At 41.3% G+C, this 22,072-nt stretch overlaps 2 protein-coding genes across 2 annotated transcripts in view; one reads left to right on the forward strand and one right to left on the reverse strand.

Annotated features, from left to right (window-relative positions):
• Window positions 1–1,691, reverse strand: part of Prox2 (prospero homeobox 2) — a 29,611-nt gene extending 27,920 nt beyond the window's left edge. The window contains exon 1 of the mRNA XM_015494026.2: window positions 1,308–1,691. The gene's annotated coding sequence lies outside the window, so the exon portion shown is untranslated. The remainder of the gene's footprint in view (window positions 1–1,307) is intronic.
• Dlst (dihydrolipoamide S-succinyltransferase) lies at window positions 750–21,942 on the forward strand. Its single transcript, XM_015494040.2, has 15 exons — window positions 750–875; window positions 1,420–1,453; window positions 4,444–4,492; window positions 7,664–7,719; window positions 7,830–7,904; window positions 8,278–8,333; window positions 8,859–8,970; window positions 11,351–11,503; window positions 11,867–11,943; window positions 12,986–13,083; window positions 16,826–16,956; window positions 18,666–18,739; window positions 18,949–19,032; window positions 19,390–19,557; window positions 20,628–21,942. Exons 1-15 carry the CDS (start codon window positions 813–815, stop codon window positions 20,760–20,762), a joined length of 1,365 nt encoding a protein of 454 aa, XP_015349526.1. The 5' UTR covers window positions 750–812; the 3' UTR covers window positions 20,763–21,942.
• Window positions 21,943–22,072: the final 130 nt, after the last annotated feature.

Here is a 22,072-nt window from a genome sequence, read left to right on the forward strand (position 1 = left end):
TTTGAAACATCTTTTCTTTTAGGAAGATGGACTACTACTCAGCGTCCTGAGGACTTGACAGAGTTAAAAAAAAAAAAAAAAGGGAGGGAGTGGGGATTCCATGAGCTTTCATTTTAAGGCAGCTGGAAGAAATTCAGCTCATAACCTAGTCAATCTCTGTCTCAGGTGCAGGGGATACAGCAGTAAACAAGACACAATGTAAATCTCATGAGATTAGGGGTTTATATTCTAGGAGTAGGAAGACAAACCAACAAATTCCAAAAATACACAGGAAACATGGGGAACAATTAGTTTGCCTGGAGAGTTGTTCTACAGACTGGCAAAGAAACGATGATGCAGAAGTAAGATTAGTTGGTGAGGTTCATAAAAGGGCAATGAAAGCCACACAAGCTTAAGATCAGTCAGGCTTGACTGCCAAGTCCAAAACCTGTGCCCTCCTTTTCGTTCTCTTCCCGTGATGCAGAGGCGAAATGGCTTGGTGCCCTAGGTTCCCAGAAAAGAAAGGCGCCAAACTCAAGCCTGCGGGGAAGGCCTGACCTGGGGGCGATGAGGTGGCTGGGTAGTGTAGACACCTTCAGGAGGACCAGCCCTGGGTGTCTGGCAGCGCAGCGAGCTCCTAGTGCGCCCTCCCGCTACCGGCTCTCGCAAGCCGAACCGCGAAGCACTGGGTTGCACTGCTCATACCACCCCCTGCCAATGGTTCGCTCCGAACACCCCTCCCCGCCTGGCGGGTGCAGCGGTCCACCCCACTTCCGGTTATTGCCGGGCCCTATATCCGGTGTCCGCCCGCCCTCGGCTCCTCCGCTGGCGCGATGCTCTCCCGGTCCCGTTGCGTGTCCCGGGCGTTCAGCCGCTCGCTCGCTGCCTTCCAAAAGGTACGGTCTGCCTGGGCCGGAGCTCCGGCAGGTGGGTAACCTGCTGGCGGGTGGACGGGCTGCCTGAAGGGCAGGAGCGCAGCTCGGTGGCCAGGCCGGACACCAAGGGCACCGGGACGCGGAGGCCGCGGGCTGGGCGGCTGGGGGCCCGGCCGATGTCCTCGGGACGGTCATGCCGGACCTTTGGAGCCCGGCGGCCCCTTTCCTTCCCGAGGCAGCTGGCGCCGACCGTTTCCTGCTGTACCCCACCCTTCACCCGGCTTGGGGAGCCGCGCCCGTCCCAACATTAGACTGACTCAGTTCGGGAGGAGGCGCGGTGCGGCCCCCAAGCTGGAGCCGGCGTCCGTCTCCTCCTTTCTTAAAATCAGTGGGTGCCATTCCACTGGGAATTTGAGATAGTTTGGCAGACCCAGTGTGTTGCATTTATATTACCTTTGGAGTTGTGAGATCCACCTGTCATCAGCATTGGAAGTGTGCACCTAAAAAGCTGTTTCTTCCCTCTTTTCATCTTGGGTGACGTCGATAATGTCTTCTTTCTCAACAGGGGAACTGCCCTCTAGGGAGACGTTCCCTGCCTGGTAAGTTCTGCCCTTGCCGTCACCTAAAATGCTCTCCTCCTGGGCAGAGCAGCGTGTGAGGAAATCTGGGTGTATATTTCTTCTTAATTTTCAAAGACCATTCAGTTCATAGGAGTGAAGCAATATGCTACTTGATCATAATAACTCTCATTTAATCATTCAGCCCTTGTTATTGAGGTTTTACTGTGTGTCAGGCACTGTGCAGCTAGGCACTCATTAGGGATGTGGCTATTAACAGTTCTTGTCCTCGTGCCCTTCTGGAGCTTACAGGCTGGTGGGAGGGACATGGTGTGAATTGCTAAACAAGTGAACAGTCACAAATTTTAGTAAGTGCTGAGAAGGAAATATGAAAATGGACTGAAGAGATTTCTTTAAATTGGTGACATTAAGGCTGAGATCTGGAGGATGGGACAGAGCAAGCATAGAAAACAGCAGAAGAAAGGGAGGAATAACATCTACAAGGTCCCTGAGGAGGGAAAAAGGTTGATGGTATTTTGGAGCTGGAAAAGTGTGATTTGGCTGGACCACTTTTGTTAAGGGAGACATTGTCATGAGATAGAGATGGTGTGGAGACCTTGGAAGGAGTTTAGATTTTATCCAAATAGTGGTTTGTATTTTTTAAGGTGGGCTTATTAATAATGTATCTTACATAGCTTATTATTTTTATATGCCTGGTATAAATATGTGTTAAATCAATCAGTCTTATTGTAGGGTTCTTTGTGTCAAGTGTTGTCCTGAGTGCTTTCTGTGCTTTTTAGTTAATCATCAAGTAGCAAGAGAGGTAGGATCTCTTTTAAAAATGCATAATCCAAAAAAGAGGAGTTAAGTGTCATGGCAAGGTCACTCAGCCAACTATTGGTCAAACCAGGTCCACCTGACTCCTTCCTCAGTCCAAATCTTAACCCACTGTGTTCTCATTTGCTCACATACTCAACAGATCATTTATTAAGTGCTTAATCCAGTGTGTAGCCACTGTGCTAGGTGATGGGATACAGATGGTCTCTACCCTCAGAGATCTTATGGGCTAGCTGGATAGAGAGAGCAAATACATGTTTATGCACACTTAAGTACATATTTATATGTGGTTACTAGGAAAGATCAGGACATGTTGTGATGAGCATGATGTAGTCCAGCTTGTTGGTAAAGACTTTCTAAAAGTGGTGACATTTAAGCTGAGACTTGAAGAGTACATAGGTATTAGTCAGGAAAATGATATTCCAGGCAAAGGGAATTACTTTTGCAAAGGTTTCCACGCAAGAAGGAATTTGACCAGTTATAAAAATGGAAAGGAACCCTGTATGGTTGGAAAGATAGAAAGAACTGGATGGTTCATGACAGTGTAAAGTGCTTGGACTTTATCCTAAGAGTCAGGAGAACATATGACATCCAGCACAGTGTGTATTGGACTCTCAATAATAAACCTTTTTATTTTTATTTTTTTTGACAGTACTGGTGATTGAACCCAGAGCCTCATGCATGCTAGGCAAGCACTCTACTAATGAGCTGTACTCCCAGTCCTGATAATAAATAAACTTTCTTTTCAACTGGAATTCTGAAAGATGTCAAAACATTTCTCCACTTTCTAGATTGACAGGACCAAAAAAAAGAGCCTTGCACTTGGGGAGTTTGCATCTTGGCTCAGGGATTTACTTTATTTATTTATTTAAAGAGAGAGAGAATATTTTAAGGTTTTTTTTTTTTTTTTTTTTAGTTTTCGGTGGACATAACATCTTTATTTTATTTTATTTTTTTATGTGGTGCTGAGGATCAAACCCAGCACCCCGCGCATGCCAGGCGAGTGCACTACCTCTTGAGCCACATCCCCAGCCCCAGGGATTTACTTTAGAGTAGTCACTACTTGTAGATGAAATAGGAATAATGGCAGATAGTCTTTTTACTTCAGAGAATTGCTGGGAAACTTGAAAATAAAAATGAGGTCATTATGTGAAAACTTTTTATAACCCAAAAGCACTGTACAAATGAAACCTGCTATAGGCTGAGCTCTGAATTGGACTTGGGGTTCCAAAAATTGGTATATACTATTGTGTTCTACTTCAAAGACATGCTGCACTCAAGAGTTTGAACTGCATAGTCACTGGCTGCTAGGCTAGAGGCATCTTACTTGAGAATTAAAACTTGGGAATGTTTATGAGGAGGTAGGCATAAGCAGGAGCTATCTCATTTGGTGTCTTCTGAGCCTAGGATTTTGGAAAAGTTGTTAATAGATCTGAGAGAGGAAAGACCACAAGACACAGAATATATTCAGGGGAGGTGTCTGTAGTTATTAAACATCACTTAGGGAGATGCAGTTAAAATTTATGATAAGCACAGTTGGTGAGCAGAAAAGGGGCTCCCACCTTTTTGAGAGTGACCAAGGTGAAGGGCTTCAGAAAGAGCACAAGAAGACAATAAACTGAAAGGTGGGGAAATGATTTGCTCAATCTTCGGACAATCTGGAGACCTTGGGTCTAAAGTAGCTCAGTCTTTGCTGCTAGGGTTCAGTGAGTAAGGTTTCCAGCCCAATCCACTCAAACCCAGATCCACTACCCTGAGTCTCCAGTTAGGTTATGTAAAGTCACTAGATCAGCCATCACATTTTTTTGTTGTTGTTGTTTGTTTGTTTTCCCCAATCTTCAATTGTATTTGAATACTTGGGAAGTAGAGACCTTTTATTATGAGAACATAGGAATAATGAAAGTTTGTAAACTTTTAAGGCAAATAAGATTGTAAAACTCTTTTGGGCTGTGTCATCAGATATCTCCCCTTTCCCTTCCCAAACACCTGTTCTTCCCATTGTTCTCTGCCATTAAGGCTACTTTGGTGGAAAAGTTTGAGAAGCAGGACTCTTGTGTGATAAAGATTATGTCATTAACTGCAGTTGGTCCTGCTCTGTCTTGGGGTTAGGGGGTGAGCAGATCTCTTTTCCCTTTCCATCTTGTATCCTGTGTAAGATAAGAGTTGTTGGTTAAGAGTTGTTTTGTTTCTTGCAGGGGTCTCCTTATGTCAGGGACCAAGTTACCCTGACAGCAGGAAGATTGTGTAAGTATCACTGGGGAGTACAGATATGTGGCCATGGGGTATTCAGAATCCAATTCTAAATTGACTATCTGATTTCTTCACTGGCCTTGAGACCTAGAAATCAAGATGGTATCTTGAGTCCTTAGATCTAACTTTGATGATAATTTTTTTAATTTATGATGTACCTTGGGCTTCAGCTTCATGTCAGGTTTGAACCAAGAGTGTACCTGTCATCAGGTGGTTGGTTATTAACTAAAGTTAACTTGGAACCCACTTTTTATGGGAATAGGTATAGAAGAGTGCTCCTAAATATTCTAGTTGGATATAAGCACAGCTGAAGGACTGGAGGGGACATGTATTGTGGAGATTGAGAGCATCCTCTTGGCAGCATAGTTACTCATTTTAGAAACAGAAAAAGCAGACTAGTTGAGCTCTGGGACTTTGATTAGATTGGAGGAATATTATTATTGCATAATGTTGCATTTGGAGAAGGGCCACCTCTGTGTATTTCAGATTCACTTCTTATGAATGTTGCTCTGTATGCCAATTATTTTCATGGTGGTAGTTAAAGGATGCTCTCTAACAACTTGTTCAAGAACTATGAGCTGCTTTCTCTACAGGGAGAATCTTCAAAGTGAGGAGTCAGCAGATTAGCTTTCTTACTGTGCATCACAGTTAAGATTTTTTTTCTCAATTTAGATAATGTTGCACTCAACAAGAAATATTAATTCCTATGATATTTTTGGAGGGCAATTTGGCAGTTTTAAGTCTTTTAATTGCATTGTACCTTTTGATCTAGCAATTTCACCTCTAGGAATCTACACTGAAAAACTGGTGTACCCAGATTTCCCTCAAAATGACAGTAGGGGATTAATTACGCTATAGCATGTTAACACATTTACACTATGATAAGTAGAAAAAAGCATTTTACAAAGTAATTCCATTTTCTATTGTTTGGTACAATTCCATTATAAACATTCTTTTTGCCATTCCTAATATTCTGCAGTGAATATTTTTCTTTTTCTTTTGTGTTACTGGGGATTGAACCCAGGGACACTATTCCACTGAGCTACATCCCCAGCCCTTTTTATTTTGAGACAGGATCTTGCTGAGTTGCCCAGGCTGGCCTCAACCTTGCAGTCCTCCTGTCTCAGCCTTCAGAATAGTGGGGATTATAGGTATGCACCACTATGTAAGGCTTATGCAGTGAACATCTAATGCTTTTGTAATTTTAAAAGTTATTTAAATGCCAAGTGCTGTGGTACCTACCTTTAATCCCAGTGATTTGGGAGTCTGAGGCAGGAGGCCAGCTTTGGTAACTTAGTGAGATCCTCTCTCAGAAAACAAAAGAATGGCTGGGGCTTAGTGGTATAGTGCCACTGGGTTCAGTCCCCAATTTTTGCAACCCCAACTCTCGAAACACCCCTCTGCCTCTGCAAAAAATTTAGAGATTCAAAATATATCACCTGCAATTTAAATGAAAATGGGGCAGTTATTAATCTCTATATAATAAATACAACAAATAAGTATTTGAAAGTGATTTATGGGAAAAAAAAATCTAATCTTTGGGTTGGATAACCCTAATTGGGTCACCTTAATCTAATACCCATTTTTTTGTTATGTGAATGAGTGAATGAGTTATCCACTTTGTTTTATTTTGGTTTTAGTTTTGTCTTTTGAGGTGTTGGCAATCAAACCTAGGACCTCACACAGGCTAAGTAAGCACCACTGAGCTACATCCTGAGCTCTCTCTCTCTCTTTTTTTAATCTTTTATTATGAAACTATTTTCTAAGCTACATATGGTGGTACATGCCTATAATCCCAGCAACTTGGGAGGCTGATCCAGGAAGATCACAGAATTAAAGCCATTTCTTGCCCGCTTAGCGTGACCCTGTCTCAAAATTAAAAAGGCTGGGGACGTAGCTCAGTGGTTCAACCCCTAATACCACAAACACACTAAAACAATTTTTTAAAATTTTTATGTTTTTATTTAATAAATAATTACATGGCTCAGAATTCAAAAGGCAAAAAAGGGGTATTAATGAGAAGACTTCTTTATTCTTGTCTTCTAGCCCTGTTGAATGCCTTTTCTCAGTAGCAGCTGTTGCTTCAGGTTCCTGGGTATCTGGCAGAGCACTCTCCGTTGCATTTGCATGTTACCTGTTAGTTCTTATCTATGGGCATGTGTTTTCACATGGTTACAAACTTTACACATACATTTTGTATTCTGTATTTTAAAAAATAACTTTATTTTTCTCTTTAATTTTTAGATAGACCTTAAAAAGTTATTGTGGCATTATAAACATCTTTAAAGACAATTTTAAATCTGTTTTGCTTTTCTGTTATAAAGATGCTTATTGTAGAATATCCAGAGAGTCCTGAAATGTAAAAGATGAAAATTCCTATCATTCCAAATCATTTTTTCAAACTGTATAAAGTTACCCTACATAGCTACATCTCCCTCTCTCCAGAGGTAACTATTCTTGGTTTTGTGCATAAAAGATGATATTGTTCTCAAGTTTATTCTATTTAATGTAAATGCTATATGAGAAAATGCCTTTGTCTTTGAGTGAGGTTCTTTGGAAGGAGTCCAGGATGGATCTGTACACTGCCTCTTAGCAAAGAGAACAAAATACAAGATATGTGGGTTTGTGGTTTTTTTTTTTTTTTGGCAGAGTACCTTGTTTTACTTGCAAGTAACTATCTTACTTTGCTGCCTTATCTGATCTAAATTTGTAATCTCAAGGACAGAAATACCATTATATCTGACATGTATCACCATGTATCCCTGAGGGCATCTTACATGGATTTGGTTAGTTAAGAAAGAAACCTATCTGGAAGCTAAGTCATTTTCGTGTGTCTGCAAAGGAAGGACGAAAATGCTAATTTTTTTCTTCTAGAGAACCAAATATAAGTCTCTTGTCTTTTTTGAGAACTGACATTTCATTGCAGCACAGGACACTTTTTAAGACAGCCAGGTCATCAGGCACTGGGACTCTACCTGCTGAGTCAGAATCTCTCTGGTTTTGGCCCAAACATGTGTACTTTGACAAAGTTCCCCTGGATGACATGGATGGGCACTCTGGTCAAGAAATACTGATTTAAAGGAAAGGTGACTCATGGTACCTAAACTAGATTAAATGTGAGTAGTTCGCCTGCTAAAGGAGTTAACTTTTATGTTTCTTTCGTAGCATTAACAACAGTAGTGTCTTCAGTGTTCGCTTCTTCAGAACTACAGCTGTGTGCAGTAAGTACCTGCCCTGTGAATGGAGTTTTAATAGAAAGAACAAACTGAGTTTAATTAAAAAGAAAAAACAAATGAACTACTTATGATTTTCCTTTTTGCTTTTTTCCTAGAGGATGATGTGATTACAGTCAACACACCAGCTTTTGCAGAATCTGTCACAGAGGGAGATGTCAGGTGGGAGAAAGGTAGGATTTAGTTTCCTCTCAAGTTGAACCCAGGGGCATTTTACCACTGAGCCATGTTCCCTCAGCCCTTTTTATGGACTTACCCAGTCATTTAGGGCTTTGCTAAGTTGCTGAGGCTGGCCTCAAACTGGCAATTGTACTTCAGTCTCCTGAATCATAGGGATTACAGGCATGTGCCACCATGCTAAGCATCAACTTCTTAAGTTTTAGTAAAGTCTCCACTTCCCCTATGTTAGTCAGTGGAATCTTTCCCACATATATACCTATTTCCCTTGGCCTTATAGGAGAGGAGTCTTGTAACACATTTGCCGAAAGGGGTTTTGTGGCTTCTGGAGGTCCCCCTCTAATAAATAGCTTTTGCTTGTGTTTTCAGCTGTTGGAGACACAGTTGCAGAAGATGAAGTGGTTTGTGAGATTGAAACTGACAAGGTGGGTTTGTCTTTTATTAGTGACAAATTTTCATGATCAACCCTTGGTTTCTCACTCTAAGAAGCAGCAGGATTTAAAGCAGCAGTGTTTTTTAAAGATAATTTTTAACTAGCTCTAACCTTAGTTGTGAAAGTGTTTGAGTAACTCATTAAAAAGAAGCAGTTTATTAAAGTTTTAATTTTAGATTGTTCTGTAGGTATGAACTATGTAACTTTCTAACTTTTAACCTGGTAGCTTTTTCTTTTTTTCCTTTGTGGTACATGAGCTGTTTCCACTTGTTTGTCCACTCGTCTCTTGGAAACACATTAACTGAATTTTACTTTAATGTTTCCAAGAACTGGTGAATCTTCTCTGTAGCAATGACTTGTCTTTGCTCCCACTCTGAAAGTGTGACTTCAGGTGTTTTGCAGGGCCTTGTTTAACCATGTTGCAACTCTTGTAACTCATGTTGGAGATTCTGTGTAATTAATTGGCTAATGCTGTGTAAAAATGTCAGCCCTTTCTCCATCTTTCTTCTTTTTCCAGACATCTGTGCAGGTTCCATCACCAGCAAATGGCGTAATTGAAGCTCTTTTGGTACCTGATGGGGGAAAAGTTGAAGGAGGCACTCCTCTTTTCACACTCAGGAAAACTGGTGGTAAAGAAGTTCTCCTGGTGGTCAAGGTCTCCAGTGTTCCCCCTTGGGATTGGGGCTGAGCATACTGTACTAATAATTCCCCGAAACCTCAAAGACTCTTGCATCCCAGTTGCCCTTAGTTGAGGGAAAAGAAAGAACAATATTTTTATTTATATAGAGGGAATTTTAAATGTTAGGTTTAAAAGAAAAGGGTAGTTTAGGGCTGGGGTTAGCTCAGCGGTAGAGCACTTGCCTAGCATGTATGATGCACTGGGTTCGGATCCTCAGCACCACATAAAAGTAAATAAACAAAATAAAGGTGGTATGTCCATCTACAACTAAAAAGTAATAAAAGAAAAGGGTAGTTTAAAAAGGGAGGGGGGTAGATAATTTTTTTTTTTTTTTTAAAGAATAAACCTCATAGTTCTCTGTTCTTTCCATGGATTTTATTTATTTATTTAATTATTTTTATTTATTTATTTATTTTGGTGGTGCTGAGGATTGAACCCAGGACCTTGTGCATTCGAGGCAAGCACTCTACCAACTGAGCTATATCCCCAGCCCTCCATGGTGTTTTTTTATACTGGACCGTTTCTTAAAGATACAATAGAAAATGAAGAGATATCTAAAGATAGTGATTCCCCTTTCCAACCCTGGCATCAGAATCACATGTATCAGATGATCTGATAAATCACAATCTATCATAGGTAGATTCTTTATTTTTCCTGTGCTGGGGATTGAACCCTTTCCCATGCTAGGCAAGCACTCTACCACTGAGCTACATCCTCAGCCATAGTTGGGTTATGGTTTTGTTTTGTTTTTTTTTTTTTTTTTGATGGACCTTTATTTTATTCATTTATTTATATGTGGTGCTGAGAATTGAACCCAGTGCCTCACACATGTGAGGCAAGTGCTCTACCACTGAGCCATAATCCTAGCCCTGGGTTATGTTTTTAATGCTTCTCAGGTGATATTGATACAAGCTAGGACTGAGAACCAGTACACTAGAGGACAAAGAATTATTTCATGGGACTATTATGAAGCAAAGTTGTCATCTTTTGTTTGTTTGTTTGGTGGTGCTAGGGATAGAACCCAGGGCCTCATGCCACTGAGCTATATCCCCAGTCCTCTTTAAAACAATTTTTATTTTGAGACAAAGTCTCACTTGTTACTTCGGCTGGCCTTGATCTGCCTGCCTCAGCCTCTCCAATATCTGGGATTACAGGCTCCCCCTCCCTTCATTTCATGTAGTTTCTTTTCACATTTATTCTTTCATAACATCTCTAAGAAGGGTTATATTTCTCTTGGGAAGAAATGAGAAAGAAAAGAATCTATTGAACCTCATGATCAGTATTAGAGATTAGAAAATATCTGGTTTTTTTTGACTCTTAAATGCTGTAACTACTAAGGTCTGTTTCTTTTTAATTGTTAAAATAGTCAAGCAGAGAGAAACCAGACACTCACACTGGGGAGAAAATCTCTATAGGCTAGGAAGCAAGAATGAATCTTCCAGATTCCAAGATTCAATGAATTTGAAGTTCATCTTCTAATCATTCATTTTTTTACTATCAAAAGAAAGTTGTAATTTAAATATAAAACTGGATATAATATCCAGATGGGTAAAAATTGAAATAAACATCTAATTTAAAGTTGTAGATTTATTATTTTACCACCTCATTGATTTTTGATAGTCATCCTGGAAGAAATACTTTGAACTCTTAAGCTTAAATGAGTCCTTGATTAAACATTTATTTATTTATTTTTTTGGTTAAGAATAGTCTTCTACATGTGAAGTTGAAATAGAAGATGAGTATCCATACTATTATAATTAGAAATATGTGTGTGTGTGTGTGTGTGTGTGTGTGTTTAAAGAGAGAGAGAGAGAGAATTTTTTAATATTTATTTTTCAGTTTTCGGTGGATACAGCATCTTTATTTTATTTTTACTTGGTGCTGAGGATCGAACCCAGCACCCCATGCATGCCAGGCGAGCGCATTACCTCTTGAGCTACATCCCCAGCCCTATGTGTGTGTTTTAATATTTTAAATTGCCTAGGTTTTTTTTTGCTTGGAAGTTTTCATTTCCTTGGGTTCAGAGTAGAAGCTTTGGAAGTACATGCAGAAATTCATGATCCGTAGATATTTGTGAAATCAGGAAAGCCAGTTATCTGAATTGAGGCAGTTATCTGATATAGGACATTTAGGGACTCTGGGGAATAGAGATTAGTGCCTTATGTCATTGTGCATGTCTGATAGGGTCTTGAATATATCAAATACCCAGTAGACATTTATTAATGGATTGGAGATAGGGCTTTTGCCATTGAATTCTGCTTGGTTTCTGTGATTTGGTTGCTTTCCATTCCAGACAGTGTCAATAGCAATTTTCTTTTCTTGTTTTCTAGCTGCTCCTGCTAAGGCCAAGCCAGCTGAAGCTCCTGCCACAGCCCCAAAAGCAGAGCCTGCAACATCAACTGCTCCTCCTCCCCCTGCAGCACCCATACCCACTCAGATGCCACCAGTGCCCTCACCTTCACAACCTCCTTCTAGCAAACCAGGTAAGCCTCTAACTCCCATGTGTCATTCTGTGAAAGAAGAATACTTTGTTTAATACCATGTCCCCTCACGAATGAGGTATAGTATGAGACCAACTGTGGCTCTGAAAAGGCCAGGTTGGCTGCTTTGTATAAAGGTCTCTAGATTTTATGTATGAAGACTTAAAGTTGCATCCCAGCTTTCTGTTCACTGTAACTTTAGGCCAGTTACTTAACTTTTCTGAGCAGATTGTTCATATGTGGAGTGGGAATTATACTAATACATCTCAGAATATTTCAAGTGAAAATACAGTATGAAAGCACTGGCATGTGCTCAGTAAATATTTCTGTCTCTTAATCAGCTGTACCTTTTCTTTTCATTTTCAGTGTCTGCAATAAAACCCACTGCCGCTCCGCCACTAGCTGAGCCAGGATCTGGCAAAGGTGTGCGTTCAGAACATCGGGTAAGCATCTGAGAACTACTGCATTTGCATGTTACCTGTTAGTTGATTAATGGAGTTTGGGTATGATGGTGCCCACCTTTGAATGGCTAGCAATTTATTCTCTTGGCCTTGAAAAGACAGAGTATAGGAAATGGCTTGTTTGTGGTCACATAACCATTAAATGATAGAACTCTAGAATCTGAGGTTTTCTGCATACTTATCCAATGGTTTTTCACTGTTATGCCATCAGTGAAATGCCTTAGGTATAAAATATTTGCAAGGAATAGTACCTTCCATAATGATACAAATACTTCACACAGATGATGTACTGAGAGTTCTATTCTTATACTTCCAGGATACTTAACTGCAGCTAAGGGATATACTACATAGTAACAATAGCTGTCCGGGCAGACATAAACCTCAAGGAAGTTTGGTCAAGAGTGTGGGTTCCTCTGCTTGAGAATACTTCCTAAAAATATTATAGCTTCAAAAGTATGTTGCTCATGAGTTTCCGCTCCACAAGTAGCTACTCTCATGCAAGCCTCTATCAACAGAAATCTCCATTCTGTAATGATTCTTAGGCTGTCTAGACCTATACCACATTCTTCCTTTTCATAAATTGGTTTTGGTTTTTAAATCACACCATTTCCTGGACCTCCATTCTTGGTCAACCATCAGGCATATCTGAGGTAGTACTTTTGGCCCAGGTTTTGTTGCTTTTGCTCAGAGGAAGAAGACCACCACAGGAAAGGGGAAGCCTAGAACTCTGGATATATATACTTATTTATTTGTTTATTTTTCCTCTTTCCACATTTTTTTTATTGGTGTCTTATAGTTGTACATAATGATAGGATTTATTGTTACTATTTGTGGATGTACACGATATAACAATATAATTTGGCCTATATCATTCCCCAGAACATCCCTCCTCCCCTGGTTATATTTAAATACTGTAGTCCTTGTCATCTACTCTTGGCAAGTTCTTGAGTTCTCTCTCTGCCTACTGAGGAATACTTGATCCAGAGAGATCAGATTGTCAATTCTTGTTCACTTTTGCTTTCAGGAAAAAATGAACAGGATGCGGCAGCGCATTGCTCAGCGTCTGAAGGAGGCCCAGAATACGTGTGCAATGCTGACTACTTTCAATGAGATTGACATGAGGTGGGATGTCTAGACCCTCTACCTCCCCATGCCTTGATCTTGCCCCAGTGAGAGACTATCTAGTGCTGTTCCCAAAACTAACTTGATGGGCGAGAGGTACTTCTTTGCTTTGCTTGTAGTTGACTTACACAGGGAAATTTACCAGTTTCATCCTCTAAATGACTTTCCTAATATTATGTTTGTTTCCTCTATGACTTAAAAAACTTAGCCTTTTAGACTTTTATACCTGAATCTTGTGAATTCTGGTAAATGAGGCTATTAATAGTCTTAAATTCTGATGACTAGGGTTAGATTGCCAGAAATGAGCAACCAGGCAAACAGGGCTTGTTCCCAGGACTATCCTTTGGATGGAGAGCCTTCATCATCATGCCAGAGCAGGGGCAACACACCTTGCTTCTTTCCCACAATGACTGCTTCTTGTACATGTTCTTGAGCAGTTTAGAATCAGACCAGCCAAAAGGCAGAGGCTTGTCATCTCTCTTGCTTTCCCAGCTTTGAGTGTGAAATGGAAAGCAGTTTGTTTTAAAATAAAAACCTCAGAAGAGTAAAAGGAACTAATTTATTCTACCCATTTCTATAGTGAGTTAATTCTTGACCCACCTGTTTTCTTCAAGATTTTGATGTGTGCAGCCAGGCATGTGGTACATATTTGTAATCCTAGCTACTTGGGATTATAGCCTGGGCAACTTAATGAGACCCTGTGTGAAAAAATTAAAAGGATGGCTGGCATAGTGACACGCATGCCTGTAATCCCAGCTACTTAGGAGGCTGAGACAGGATTGTATTTTGAGGCCAGCCTCAGCAGAGACCCTGTCTTGACAAGACCCTGTCTCAAAAAATAAAAAGGGTTAGGGATGTAGCTCGTTGGTAGAGGACCCCTGGGTTCAATTCCCAGTACCACAAAATAATAATAATAATAATAATAATAATAATAACAATAATAATGCATACAAGTATCAGCACAGTAGGGAAGAGAAAGCAGTTAAATTTAACAAACATTTTCAGTGCCTACTGTAAACAAGGAACTAAAGTATGGAATTTAGGGGGTATAATATAAAAATGAGTGAAAAAGAAGCCCTGACTCCCTGTAGCTTATTGTTTGGTTTGGATAAACACAAAGTAAAACCTAGAAAGAAGTGTCAGAAGGATAAAAATAAGGATGAATAGAGAAAGGAGTAAACTCATTTGTTTTGGAAGTTGGGAGTAGAGGTTGCAAAGGTAGGATCAGGGCAGGTTTCCTGGGGAAGTTTTAACAGGCCTTCAGGAATGACTAGTATTTTGAGAAGCAGCATTGTCGTTCCAGACAGTGTTAATGAAAGGTATGTATCATGACAGCAGTCATGAAAGTACAAGAAATAGTTAGATCATTTCTACCCTGAGGAATATGTATGGGAAAGAGTGGTAAAGAAGGTTGGTTTTGAAGGCCAAGAAAGAAATTTATATTAAATCAGGAGGTGTATTAGTAAGTCTTCAGGGGATCTCCTTGCCTCCTTTTGTCCTGAGTGTTAAGTTTGCTCATCTACTTTTCATTAGGGAAATTTGTTTTCCTTTGGATGAGTTCTGAAAAATAGGAGGGAGTGGTTTATTGACAGTGTGTTAGGGCTTTGTTAACCAGATAAGGCTCTGTGGCTAATTGTACTAGAAATCTCCATTCTATTGGGAAGCTTCCTAAAGAGACTGGATGTCATTCTAGTCAAAGATTTCTTGTTCATAGTGTGCAGGGAAGGACCTTGCCTAATGAATCACAAAGGTTGTAGCTTATGTTTCAGTGCATTAGGTCCAAATTGTACACAAATTGAATGAAACTTTGAAATTCTATCCACTTTCTTAAGACAAAACATGTAAATATTGTGGTCTTGAAAGATGCAGTTGTTCCAACAGCCTCAATTGGAAAGTAAGTATAAGAGTTGGATCTCCTTTCAGTGGCTAATTGAGGTATCCCTTAACAATGGCTTGGGGTCTCACTGCAGCCAGTAATCTCGTTTAGATTGAGTGCCCTTTGGATATTGTGCCCATCAGCTAACCCATAAGGGGCCTTTCTGAGACTCCTCCTTTTCCCTGTTGTCCCAGCTGTGCCTCCAAGGACAGAGTTCTGAAATAGAAACTACTTAATGACCAGACAATGGCATTCCTGCAGGTTTGAGAGCAGAGATGTTTATCACTACTCTTACCCTCTTCTGCAGCCCTTGTGTCTTGGGATCCAATAATGTCTTTAGGGTGGTAATCCTAGCACTAAATAAGGTTAGACTCAGGAAAACAAACATTTTAAACCCAATCAGGCCGTCTAAAAAAATTTCCTTTTTCAAAAACAAAAGGTCTGAAGGGGGTATTTTAAAGTTGTATCACATCTTAGCTTTCATGGTAATGTCAAATTAGGCCATTATAGGGGGAAAGGGAGAACCAAGCATTTGGACCTGAGATGAAGTTAAATTCAATTTCCATTGTGAATAGCTATTCCGATAAATACATAGGTTTCTGAGGCAAAATGGTGGTAAAGCCATTTCTCACTCTTCACCATGTATGTGAAAAAAACTGGCCCTGACAGACCAAAGGCTGATAATGTTGCAGAGGTCTCTCAGAAGCAAGGTCCTGCTGCTGAAACTGAAGGTAGCAGGTCTCACTCTACATAGGGCCACTTTTCTAAATATTGAGAAAAACACATTCATTAAACTAATCTAAGGGCAAGCAGTTTGTCTTTTCTTTGTATCCAGGTGCCTAGCTGTGACTCTCACATATGCTGCATGTTAGTACCTGTTCCAAGGAATAAGTGGAAGGAATTGCTAACTCTGAGAATATGAAGGACTTCCCAGGAGCCTGAAAGAGCACTGGGTTTACCCTTCCTTGATAATCATGACTGCTTTTGTTCACATGAAAACCATAAGCCCATGGGTGGTTTTGTCATTTTGATTTTTGTGGTACTAGGGATTGAACCCAGGGCCCTTTACCACTGATCTATATCCCTAGCCCTTTTTATTTTTTATTTTGAGATGGTCTTGCTAAGCTGCATGGCCTTTCCCTGAACTTGAGATCCTCCTGCCTCAGCTTCCCAAGTTGCTGGGATTATAGACATGTACCACTGCTCCTGGCTTGTTTTTATTTTTCTCTGATAAGCAGATAAGAGAATGTCCCAAAGAAGCTAAAATCTGGTTTGGTGGTTGTTGAAAATAATTCTGATAAATGAAAAGAATATTTCTGTTTTATAGACTTTGCTTATACTTTAAAACATCCCTCCGATCACACACACACACACACACACACACACACACACACACACACCCCCAAGGTGGATATCTCACTATTTTAGTTAGAAATACTTTTCTCATTCAGGGCAAGGATGTTGTGCTATGTTATGTCTCATTCATATTCTCTGTTACTGAAATCTGTGACTTCTAGGACATAATAAGCCCTGTAAAGACTCAACCCACCTTAAAGACACATTGCCCGGATTCCTTTCTATCCAGTTTTTATGAAAGAACAAGGTGTTGACTTCTAGTAAACTATTTCAAAACTCAAACATGGCAGACTGGGGTTGTGGCTCCGTTGGCGAGTGCTAGCCTAGCATCTTTGAGGTGCTGAGTTTGATCCTTAACAGCACATTTAAAAAAAAAAAAAAAAAAAACTTAAACATAGATGGTCCAGAGTAAGGGAAAGGCTTTGCCTATTTGTGTACTTGGGTGGAAACATGTTTGAATGTTAAAATCAAGGCTTCATTTGTGTTTTCTTTTGTAATATGTTTTTACAGTAACATCCAGGATATGAGAGCTCGGCACAAAGATGCTTTCCTGAAGAAACATAATCTCAAACTAGGCTTCATGTCAGCATTTGTGAAGGCCTCAGCCTTTGCCTTGCAGGAGCAGCCTGTTGTAAATGCAGGTGAGTTTCTGGTGGCCAGTATTGCAAAGGTCTTAGAAGGTAGGTGTACACACAGACCTGCTCCCACATTTAGTAGACCAAGGCTTTTATTTCATAACTTGACCATCTTCCTCAGAGATTTCTTTTCTTCTTTTTTTTAAGTACTGGGGATTGAACTCAGAGGCATTCAACCACTGAGCCACATCCCCAGCCCTATTTATTTAGAGACAGGATCTCACTGAGTTGCATAGTACCTCGCTGTTGCTGAGGTTGGCTTTGAACTCACGATCCTCCTGCTTCAGCCTCCTAAGCTGCTGGAATTATAGGCATATGCCACGTGTCTGGCTAAGATTTTTTTTTAATGTACTTTTCTGAAAGGCCACCATGATTATTTCTCTCCACAAAGTGGGCAGAACAGTTTCTCTTCCTGATGCATAGCTTGGCATTTGCTCTGGTAGCAGGCAGTTGTGGGGCAGCCCAGCTCTCTTTGGTGCCTCCTGTCAGGATAGGAGCTCATGTTCTGGCTGCCCACCCCTAATCCCCGTGGGCCCTGTTTTCTTGGAGCCTGGCCTCTACATTTGACATAGTCCTCCAGGTTGATCTCTGATCTCAGGTTGATGGGCCTCACTGGGAAGCTCACTTTCATGGACTTGGTACTTGTTTTCTTTCAACTTTTTATTCACCCACGTCATTGAAGTGTTGACCTAACAAGCAGTTCTCTTCTTCCTATTAAAACATTTCTCTATCCCTTGGAAGACTGGAGAGCAAGCAGTGATATTTTTGCAATCCTCAGCAAAAGATCTAGAAATTGGAGCCTAGTCACTTCCATAGAGTGCTGTGCTCTAGGTAGATAGGAGGGTGGACTTTGTCCCCAATGTGTTCCTCATTTTGTTTCTTCCATTCTTATGCTTTCCTGACTGGCATTCTCCCTTTCTCTGCCCCCCTCTTTTATGCCTTCCCATGCTCATAGGCATCTTTCAGAGTTCTTTTGGCTGGGCTGTAGCAGTAGCTCAGTTGTGGTATGCTGGTCTAGCATATGTGAGGCACTGGGTTCTATCCTCAGCACCACATAAAAATATGTCCATGTACAACTAAAAAATATTTTTTTAAAAAGTTCTCTGACTTTCTTTTACTTTACATGCTTTTGTTCAGTACCTTATATAAAGTACAGCATAGACTTATTATCTGTGGAGAAGGTTCCCAAGCCTTTGTTTTCTTATGAGTACTAGACGTAAATTCTCAGCTGCTGGTTTGCTGTCTCAAGTTGGCATATTTAAAAGCCAGACCACTAGTTCCCCCTCCATTTCCTAAAGAGAAGCTTCCTTCTTCCCCTTGTTGAAAGCAGAATGGGCAGCGTGCCTATGCCCCTTCTTCTTTGCTGAGTGGCCTTTTTTTGTTAACACTAGCCATCCCGTGCTAAGGGAGGGCTTAAGAGGGGTAGTAACAAGAACTTGATGCTCTCTAATCCCATGTGAGCCTGTGTATTGAGCACTTCTGAGGGCTGCCACAGAATGTATGCTCAGTTAGGGAACTTGGGAAATATTATCATTGCTTGGGATAGGAGTAAGTAGTGTGCCAGTTGCCATTTGTAATGTAATTATTTTTATGCTGATTGGTCAGCCCACACTGTATCAAGAACTGCAGATTTTTATTCTGTTAATAGAAATATTAGCTTATTAGCCTTGGCCTGGGGAGTTATATGTAACCTTTTTTTTCTCTGTCTCTCATAGTGATTGATGATGCAACCAAAGAGGTGGTGTATAGGGATTATATTGACATCAGTGTTGCAGTGGCCACGCCACGGGTATGTTTGGGCAGGAGGTGGGGAATGGAGGTAGTTAGTAAAAGTAACCTTTTTTTTTTTTTTAAACCATACCATGTTCTTTTAATGTCGGACTTAAATGTCTTAGACTTTTAATCATGGTGAGTAATAAAAGTATCCTGGGTAGGGGACTTGTAACTAGAAAGGGTACTGTTAATTTGCAACTGAAAATGTTTTTTCATTCTTTTCAGGGCCTGGTGGTTCCTGTCATCAGGAATGTGGAAACTATGAATTATGCAGATATAGAACGAACCATTAGTGAACTGGGAGAGAAGGTAAGGTAGAAAGAAGTGTGCATGAGAGCTGCTGGGCAGGTGTGGGAAGAGCCAGCTAAGAAATACATAGCCACTGAGGAAAGTAGTGCCCTAGAAGATTAAGCATAGCATGCTTAGTTGACTGAAATCTCATGAAGTGAGACCTGGTGGGGGAAGAAAAGGTCAATTCTATGCAATCATGCCTTTTCTCTGGAGCACTGACACAGTCACCTCAGCTAAGCAATTGTCATGCTGAAGGTGGAGGGTGTAGTACTGACCTCAGATATGAGCTTACTTACCTCAGATATGGACCTACTTTCTTTAGGTGAAGGAATCTGTATTTGTTTAATGTTTCAATTGTGAACTCTCTGTTTTTAGGCCCGAAAGAATGAACTTGCCATTGAAGATATGGATGGTGGTACTTTCACCATTAGTAACGGAGGCGTTTTTGGCTCGCTCTTTGGAACGCCCATTATCAATCCCCCTCAGTCTGCCATCCTGGGCATGCACGCCATCTTTGACAGGCCAGTGGCTGTGGGAGGCAAGGTAGGAACTATTGCTTATAAGGTCCTACCTAATAGCTGGGTGATGATGAGAGTGCAGTCCAATTAAAGGCTTATTATAGAGCATTCACTATAATTTTAGGCCTAAGTTTCATTTCTTAGTATATAATTAACAGCTAAGGCACTCACTATCAAATTGTGGTCTATGGATCAGCATCATCTGGGAACTTGTTAGAAATGCAGATTCTTAATTCCATCTCAGCATATTTGAGAACCATTGAGGAGACTTGCCCTTCCTCTAGGACCAATTAAAATGTTTCATTGTTTAGGTGCTATAGAGAGTGGGGGATAGAGTTGCAGTCATGGACCTTGTCCCTGGGAAACAGAAGACAAGAATGCACAAGAATTTAGGAGCTTTGAAGTTGTCTGATAAGGCTTGGAAATTTTCTAAGGCCTTAGATGATAAAGGGGCTTCAGCTAGCCCTTAAAAGATATATTGATAGGAAAAAAACTTTCTCAGACTCCTGGGTTTAGAATCTTTTGGGATCATTACTTCCTTTGTGAATTGAAAAGCCATGGATCTTCTGCCTGAAAAGTGGTCACCCAACTTTGCATAGTGTCAAGAGAATTTGTGCACTCCAGGTTAAATAGTTTTTCTTTTAAATTGTAACTATGGGCTGGGGCTGTGGGTCAGTGGTAGAGCACTTGCCTAGCAGGTTTGAGGCCCTGGGTTCAATCCCTAGAACTTCGGAGGGGAGGGGTGGGGGATGTGTAATTGCAATGCTTCAGGCAGCCCAAACAGAGGAGGAAGGCTTTCTGTAGATAGCAGATGAGTTGGAGGGTGGACAAGGCAGATTATGTTGTGTTGTTTTATTTTAAGGGCAGTTGTGAGACTATTTTCTCTTTGTTTATTCTTTGTTTCTAAGTAGAGGAGCTTTGCACTAAGGGTAAAGATTGGCCTTTGAAAATATGATAAGTATGCAGTGGCCACATTAATAGGAAAGCCTCTGGAACTAAGAGCTTGCCTGAGGGCAGCACTTTCCCATCTCCCTCCCTCTGCAGAGCTTTCTCTGACCTATTGGTGACAGACCTGTTGACCTTTCCCCTCTACAGGTGGAGGTGCGGCCTATGATGTTTGTGGCCCTGACCTATGACCATCGGCTGATTGATGGCAGAGAGGCTGTGACTTTTCTCCGCAAAATCAAGGCAGCAGTAGAGGATCCCAGAGTTCTCCTCCTGGACCTTTAAGAGAAAGCCCCATACCCTACAAATCGACCATGCAGGAACTTAAAACCAGTCTTCTCCTTGTCCCCTCATGGGTCCCAGGTTAGCCTGTGACAGGCAGGTATTTGCTGTTGGCCTCAAGCAAGGAAGCCAGGGTACTATGTAACCAGCAGTTGCAGGTCTTCTCTTGGTGTTCCTGCCAGGCTCTCTCCCTCTGAATCTTTCTCTGGCCTTTGAATATCTTATTTCCTTAGGCTTAAGAGAAAGAGAGTGAGAGAGAGAGCCTTAATGGATGCTCGTTAATATTCCTGCCTTTCTTCCATTTAGCCTCTGCACAGATGATTTTTGCTTCTCCCCATTGCCAGTATACTATAGGGAAACCACTGGGACCATGTGATTAAATTTTCATCTTTGGAAAATCTGTTCTCCAGAGATGCCTAGGGGGGTGCTCTGCCTCCCAGGCTCAGAGCAGCCTCTGTCCCAGCTGTGCACATTCTCACTTGATGCCATCTGTGTGGAGGTACTGAACACAGGTGAAGAGGTGCTGTTTTGCTTCTTAAATGGCACCGTCATTCTCAGATGTCAGTGACTTCAAGATGCCTCTTCTACCTCTTCCAGGAAACACAGGCCAGGGGATCTGGATGTGGGGGGAGAGGGCAGAGTACCCCCCTGAGGCAACATGTTGTAAATGTCAGTGAGAGCAGAACTCAGGCCTGCCCTCACACTCACAGTCATAGATTCATGCCAGGAAGACCCACTTTGGCATAATCACACAGTTGTGGTTGTGCCAACCCTTTCCAGGATGCTAGGAACCATCTAGCACATTGTCCTCATTTAGAGCAGATTCTAGCGCATCATGGCAGTGGGACAGAGCCTGGTCACAGTGAAGACTGGAACCTGGGGAGAGGAGGTATCCTCTGACTTGTTCACATTGACTCAAGCTTTTAGATTCAGATTCAAGTTGGACTGAGGAGGCTGTCCTCTTCCTTCCCATGTTGTGGCCCATAGGGAGCCAGGCCTTGGCTCTTGCCCTATAGGACACAGATCTAGGGGAGGATGGACTGTGGTGGGACCCAGCCTCCAGGTATTAGTACATAGTGATGAAGTGACTGGTATCATCTCTAAGGTACTGCCCTTTGAGTCTGGGCACAATCATTGGAATTCCTTTGGAGCATGGTTAAATGCAAGTATCTTGTGAAAGCTACTGTGCTGTATGGTTTTGTATCCAACTGCATCCATGCCTGAGACTGCTGGCACTTGACACCGGGGCCATTAGTTAGTGCAGAGTGCCCTTTTTTATCTTGAGCCAAGAAGCAAGGCCGGGGGTGGGGGTG

Source organism: Marmota marmota, unplaced genomic scaffold (genome assembly GCF_001458135.2).
Source record: "Marmota marmota marmota unplaced genomic scaffold, marMar, whole genome shotgun sequence".
NCBI lineage: Eukaryota > Metazoa > Chordata > Mammalia > Rodentia > Sciuridae > Marmota > Marmota marmota.

Bases quoted from the DNA above. Each gene is read 5' to 3' on its own strand.
- Dlst (XM_015494040.2), top strand. From the start codon at position 813: ATGCTCTCCCGGTCCCGTTGCGTGTCCCGGGCGTTCAGCCGCTCGCTC. The intron at 16,957-18,665 runs GTGAGTTTCTGG...TGTCTCTCATAG, and splicing joins GCAGCCTGTTGTAAATGCAG to TGATTGATGATGCAACCAAA. The intron at 19,558-20,627 runs GTAGGAACTATT...TCCCCTCTACAG, and splicing joins CAGTGGCTGTGGGAGGCAAG to GTGGAGGTGCGGCCTATGAT.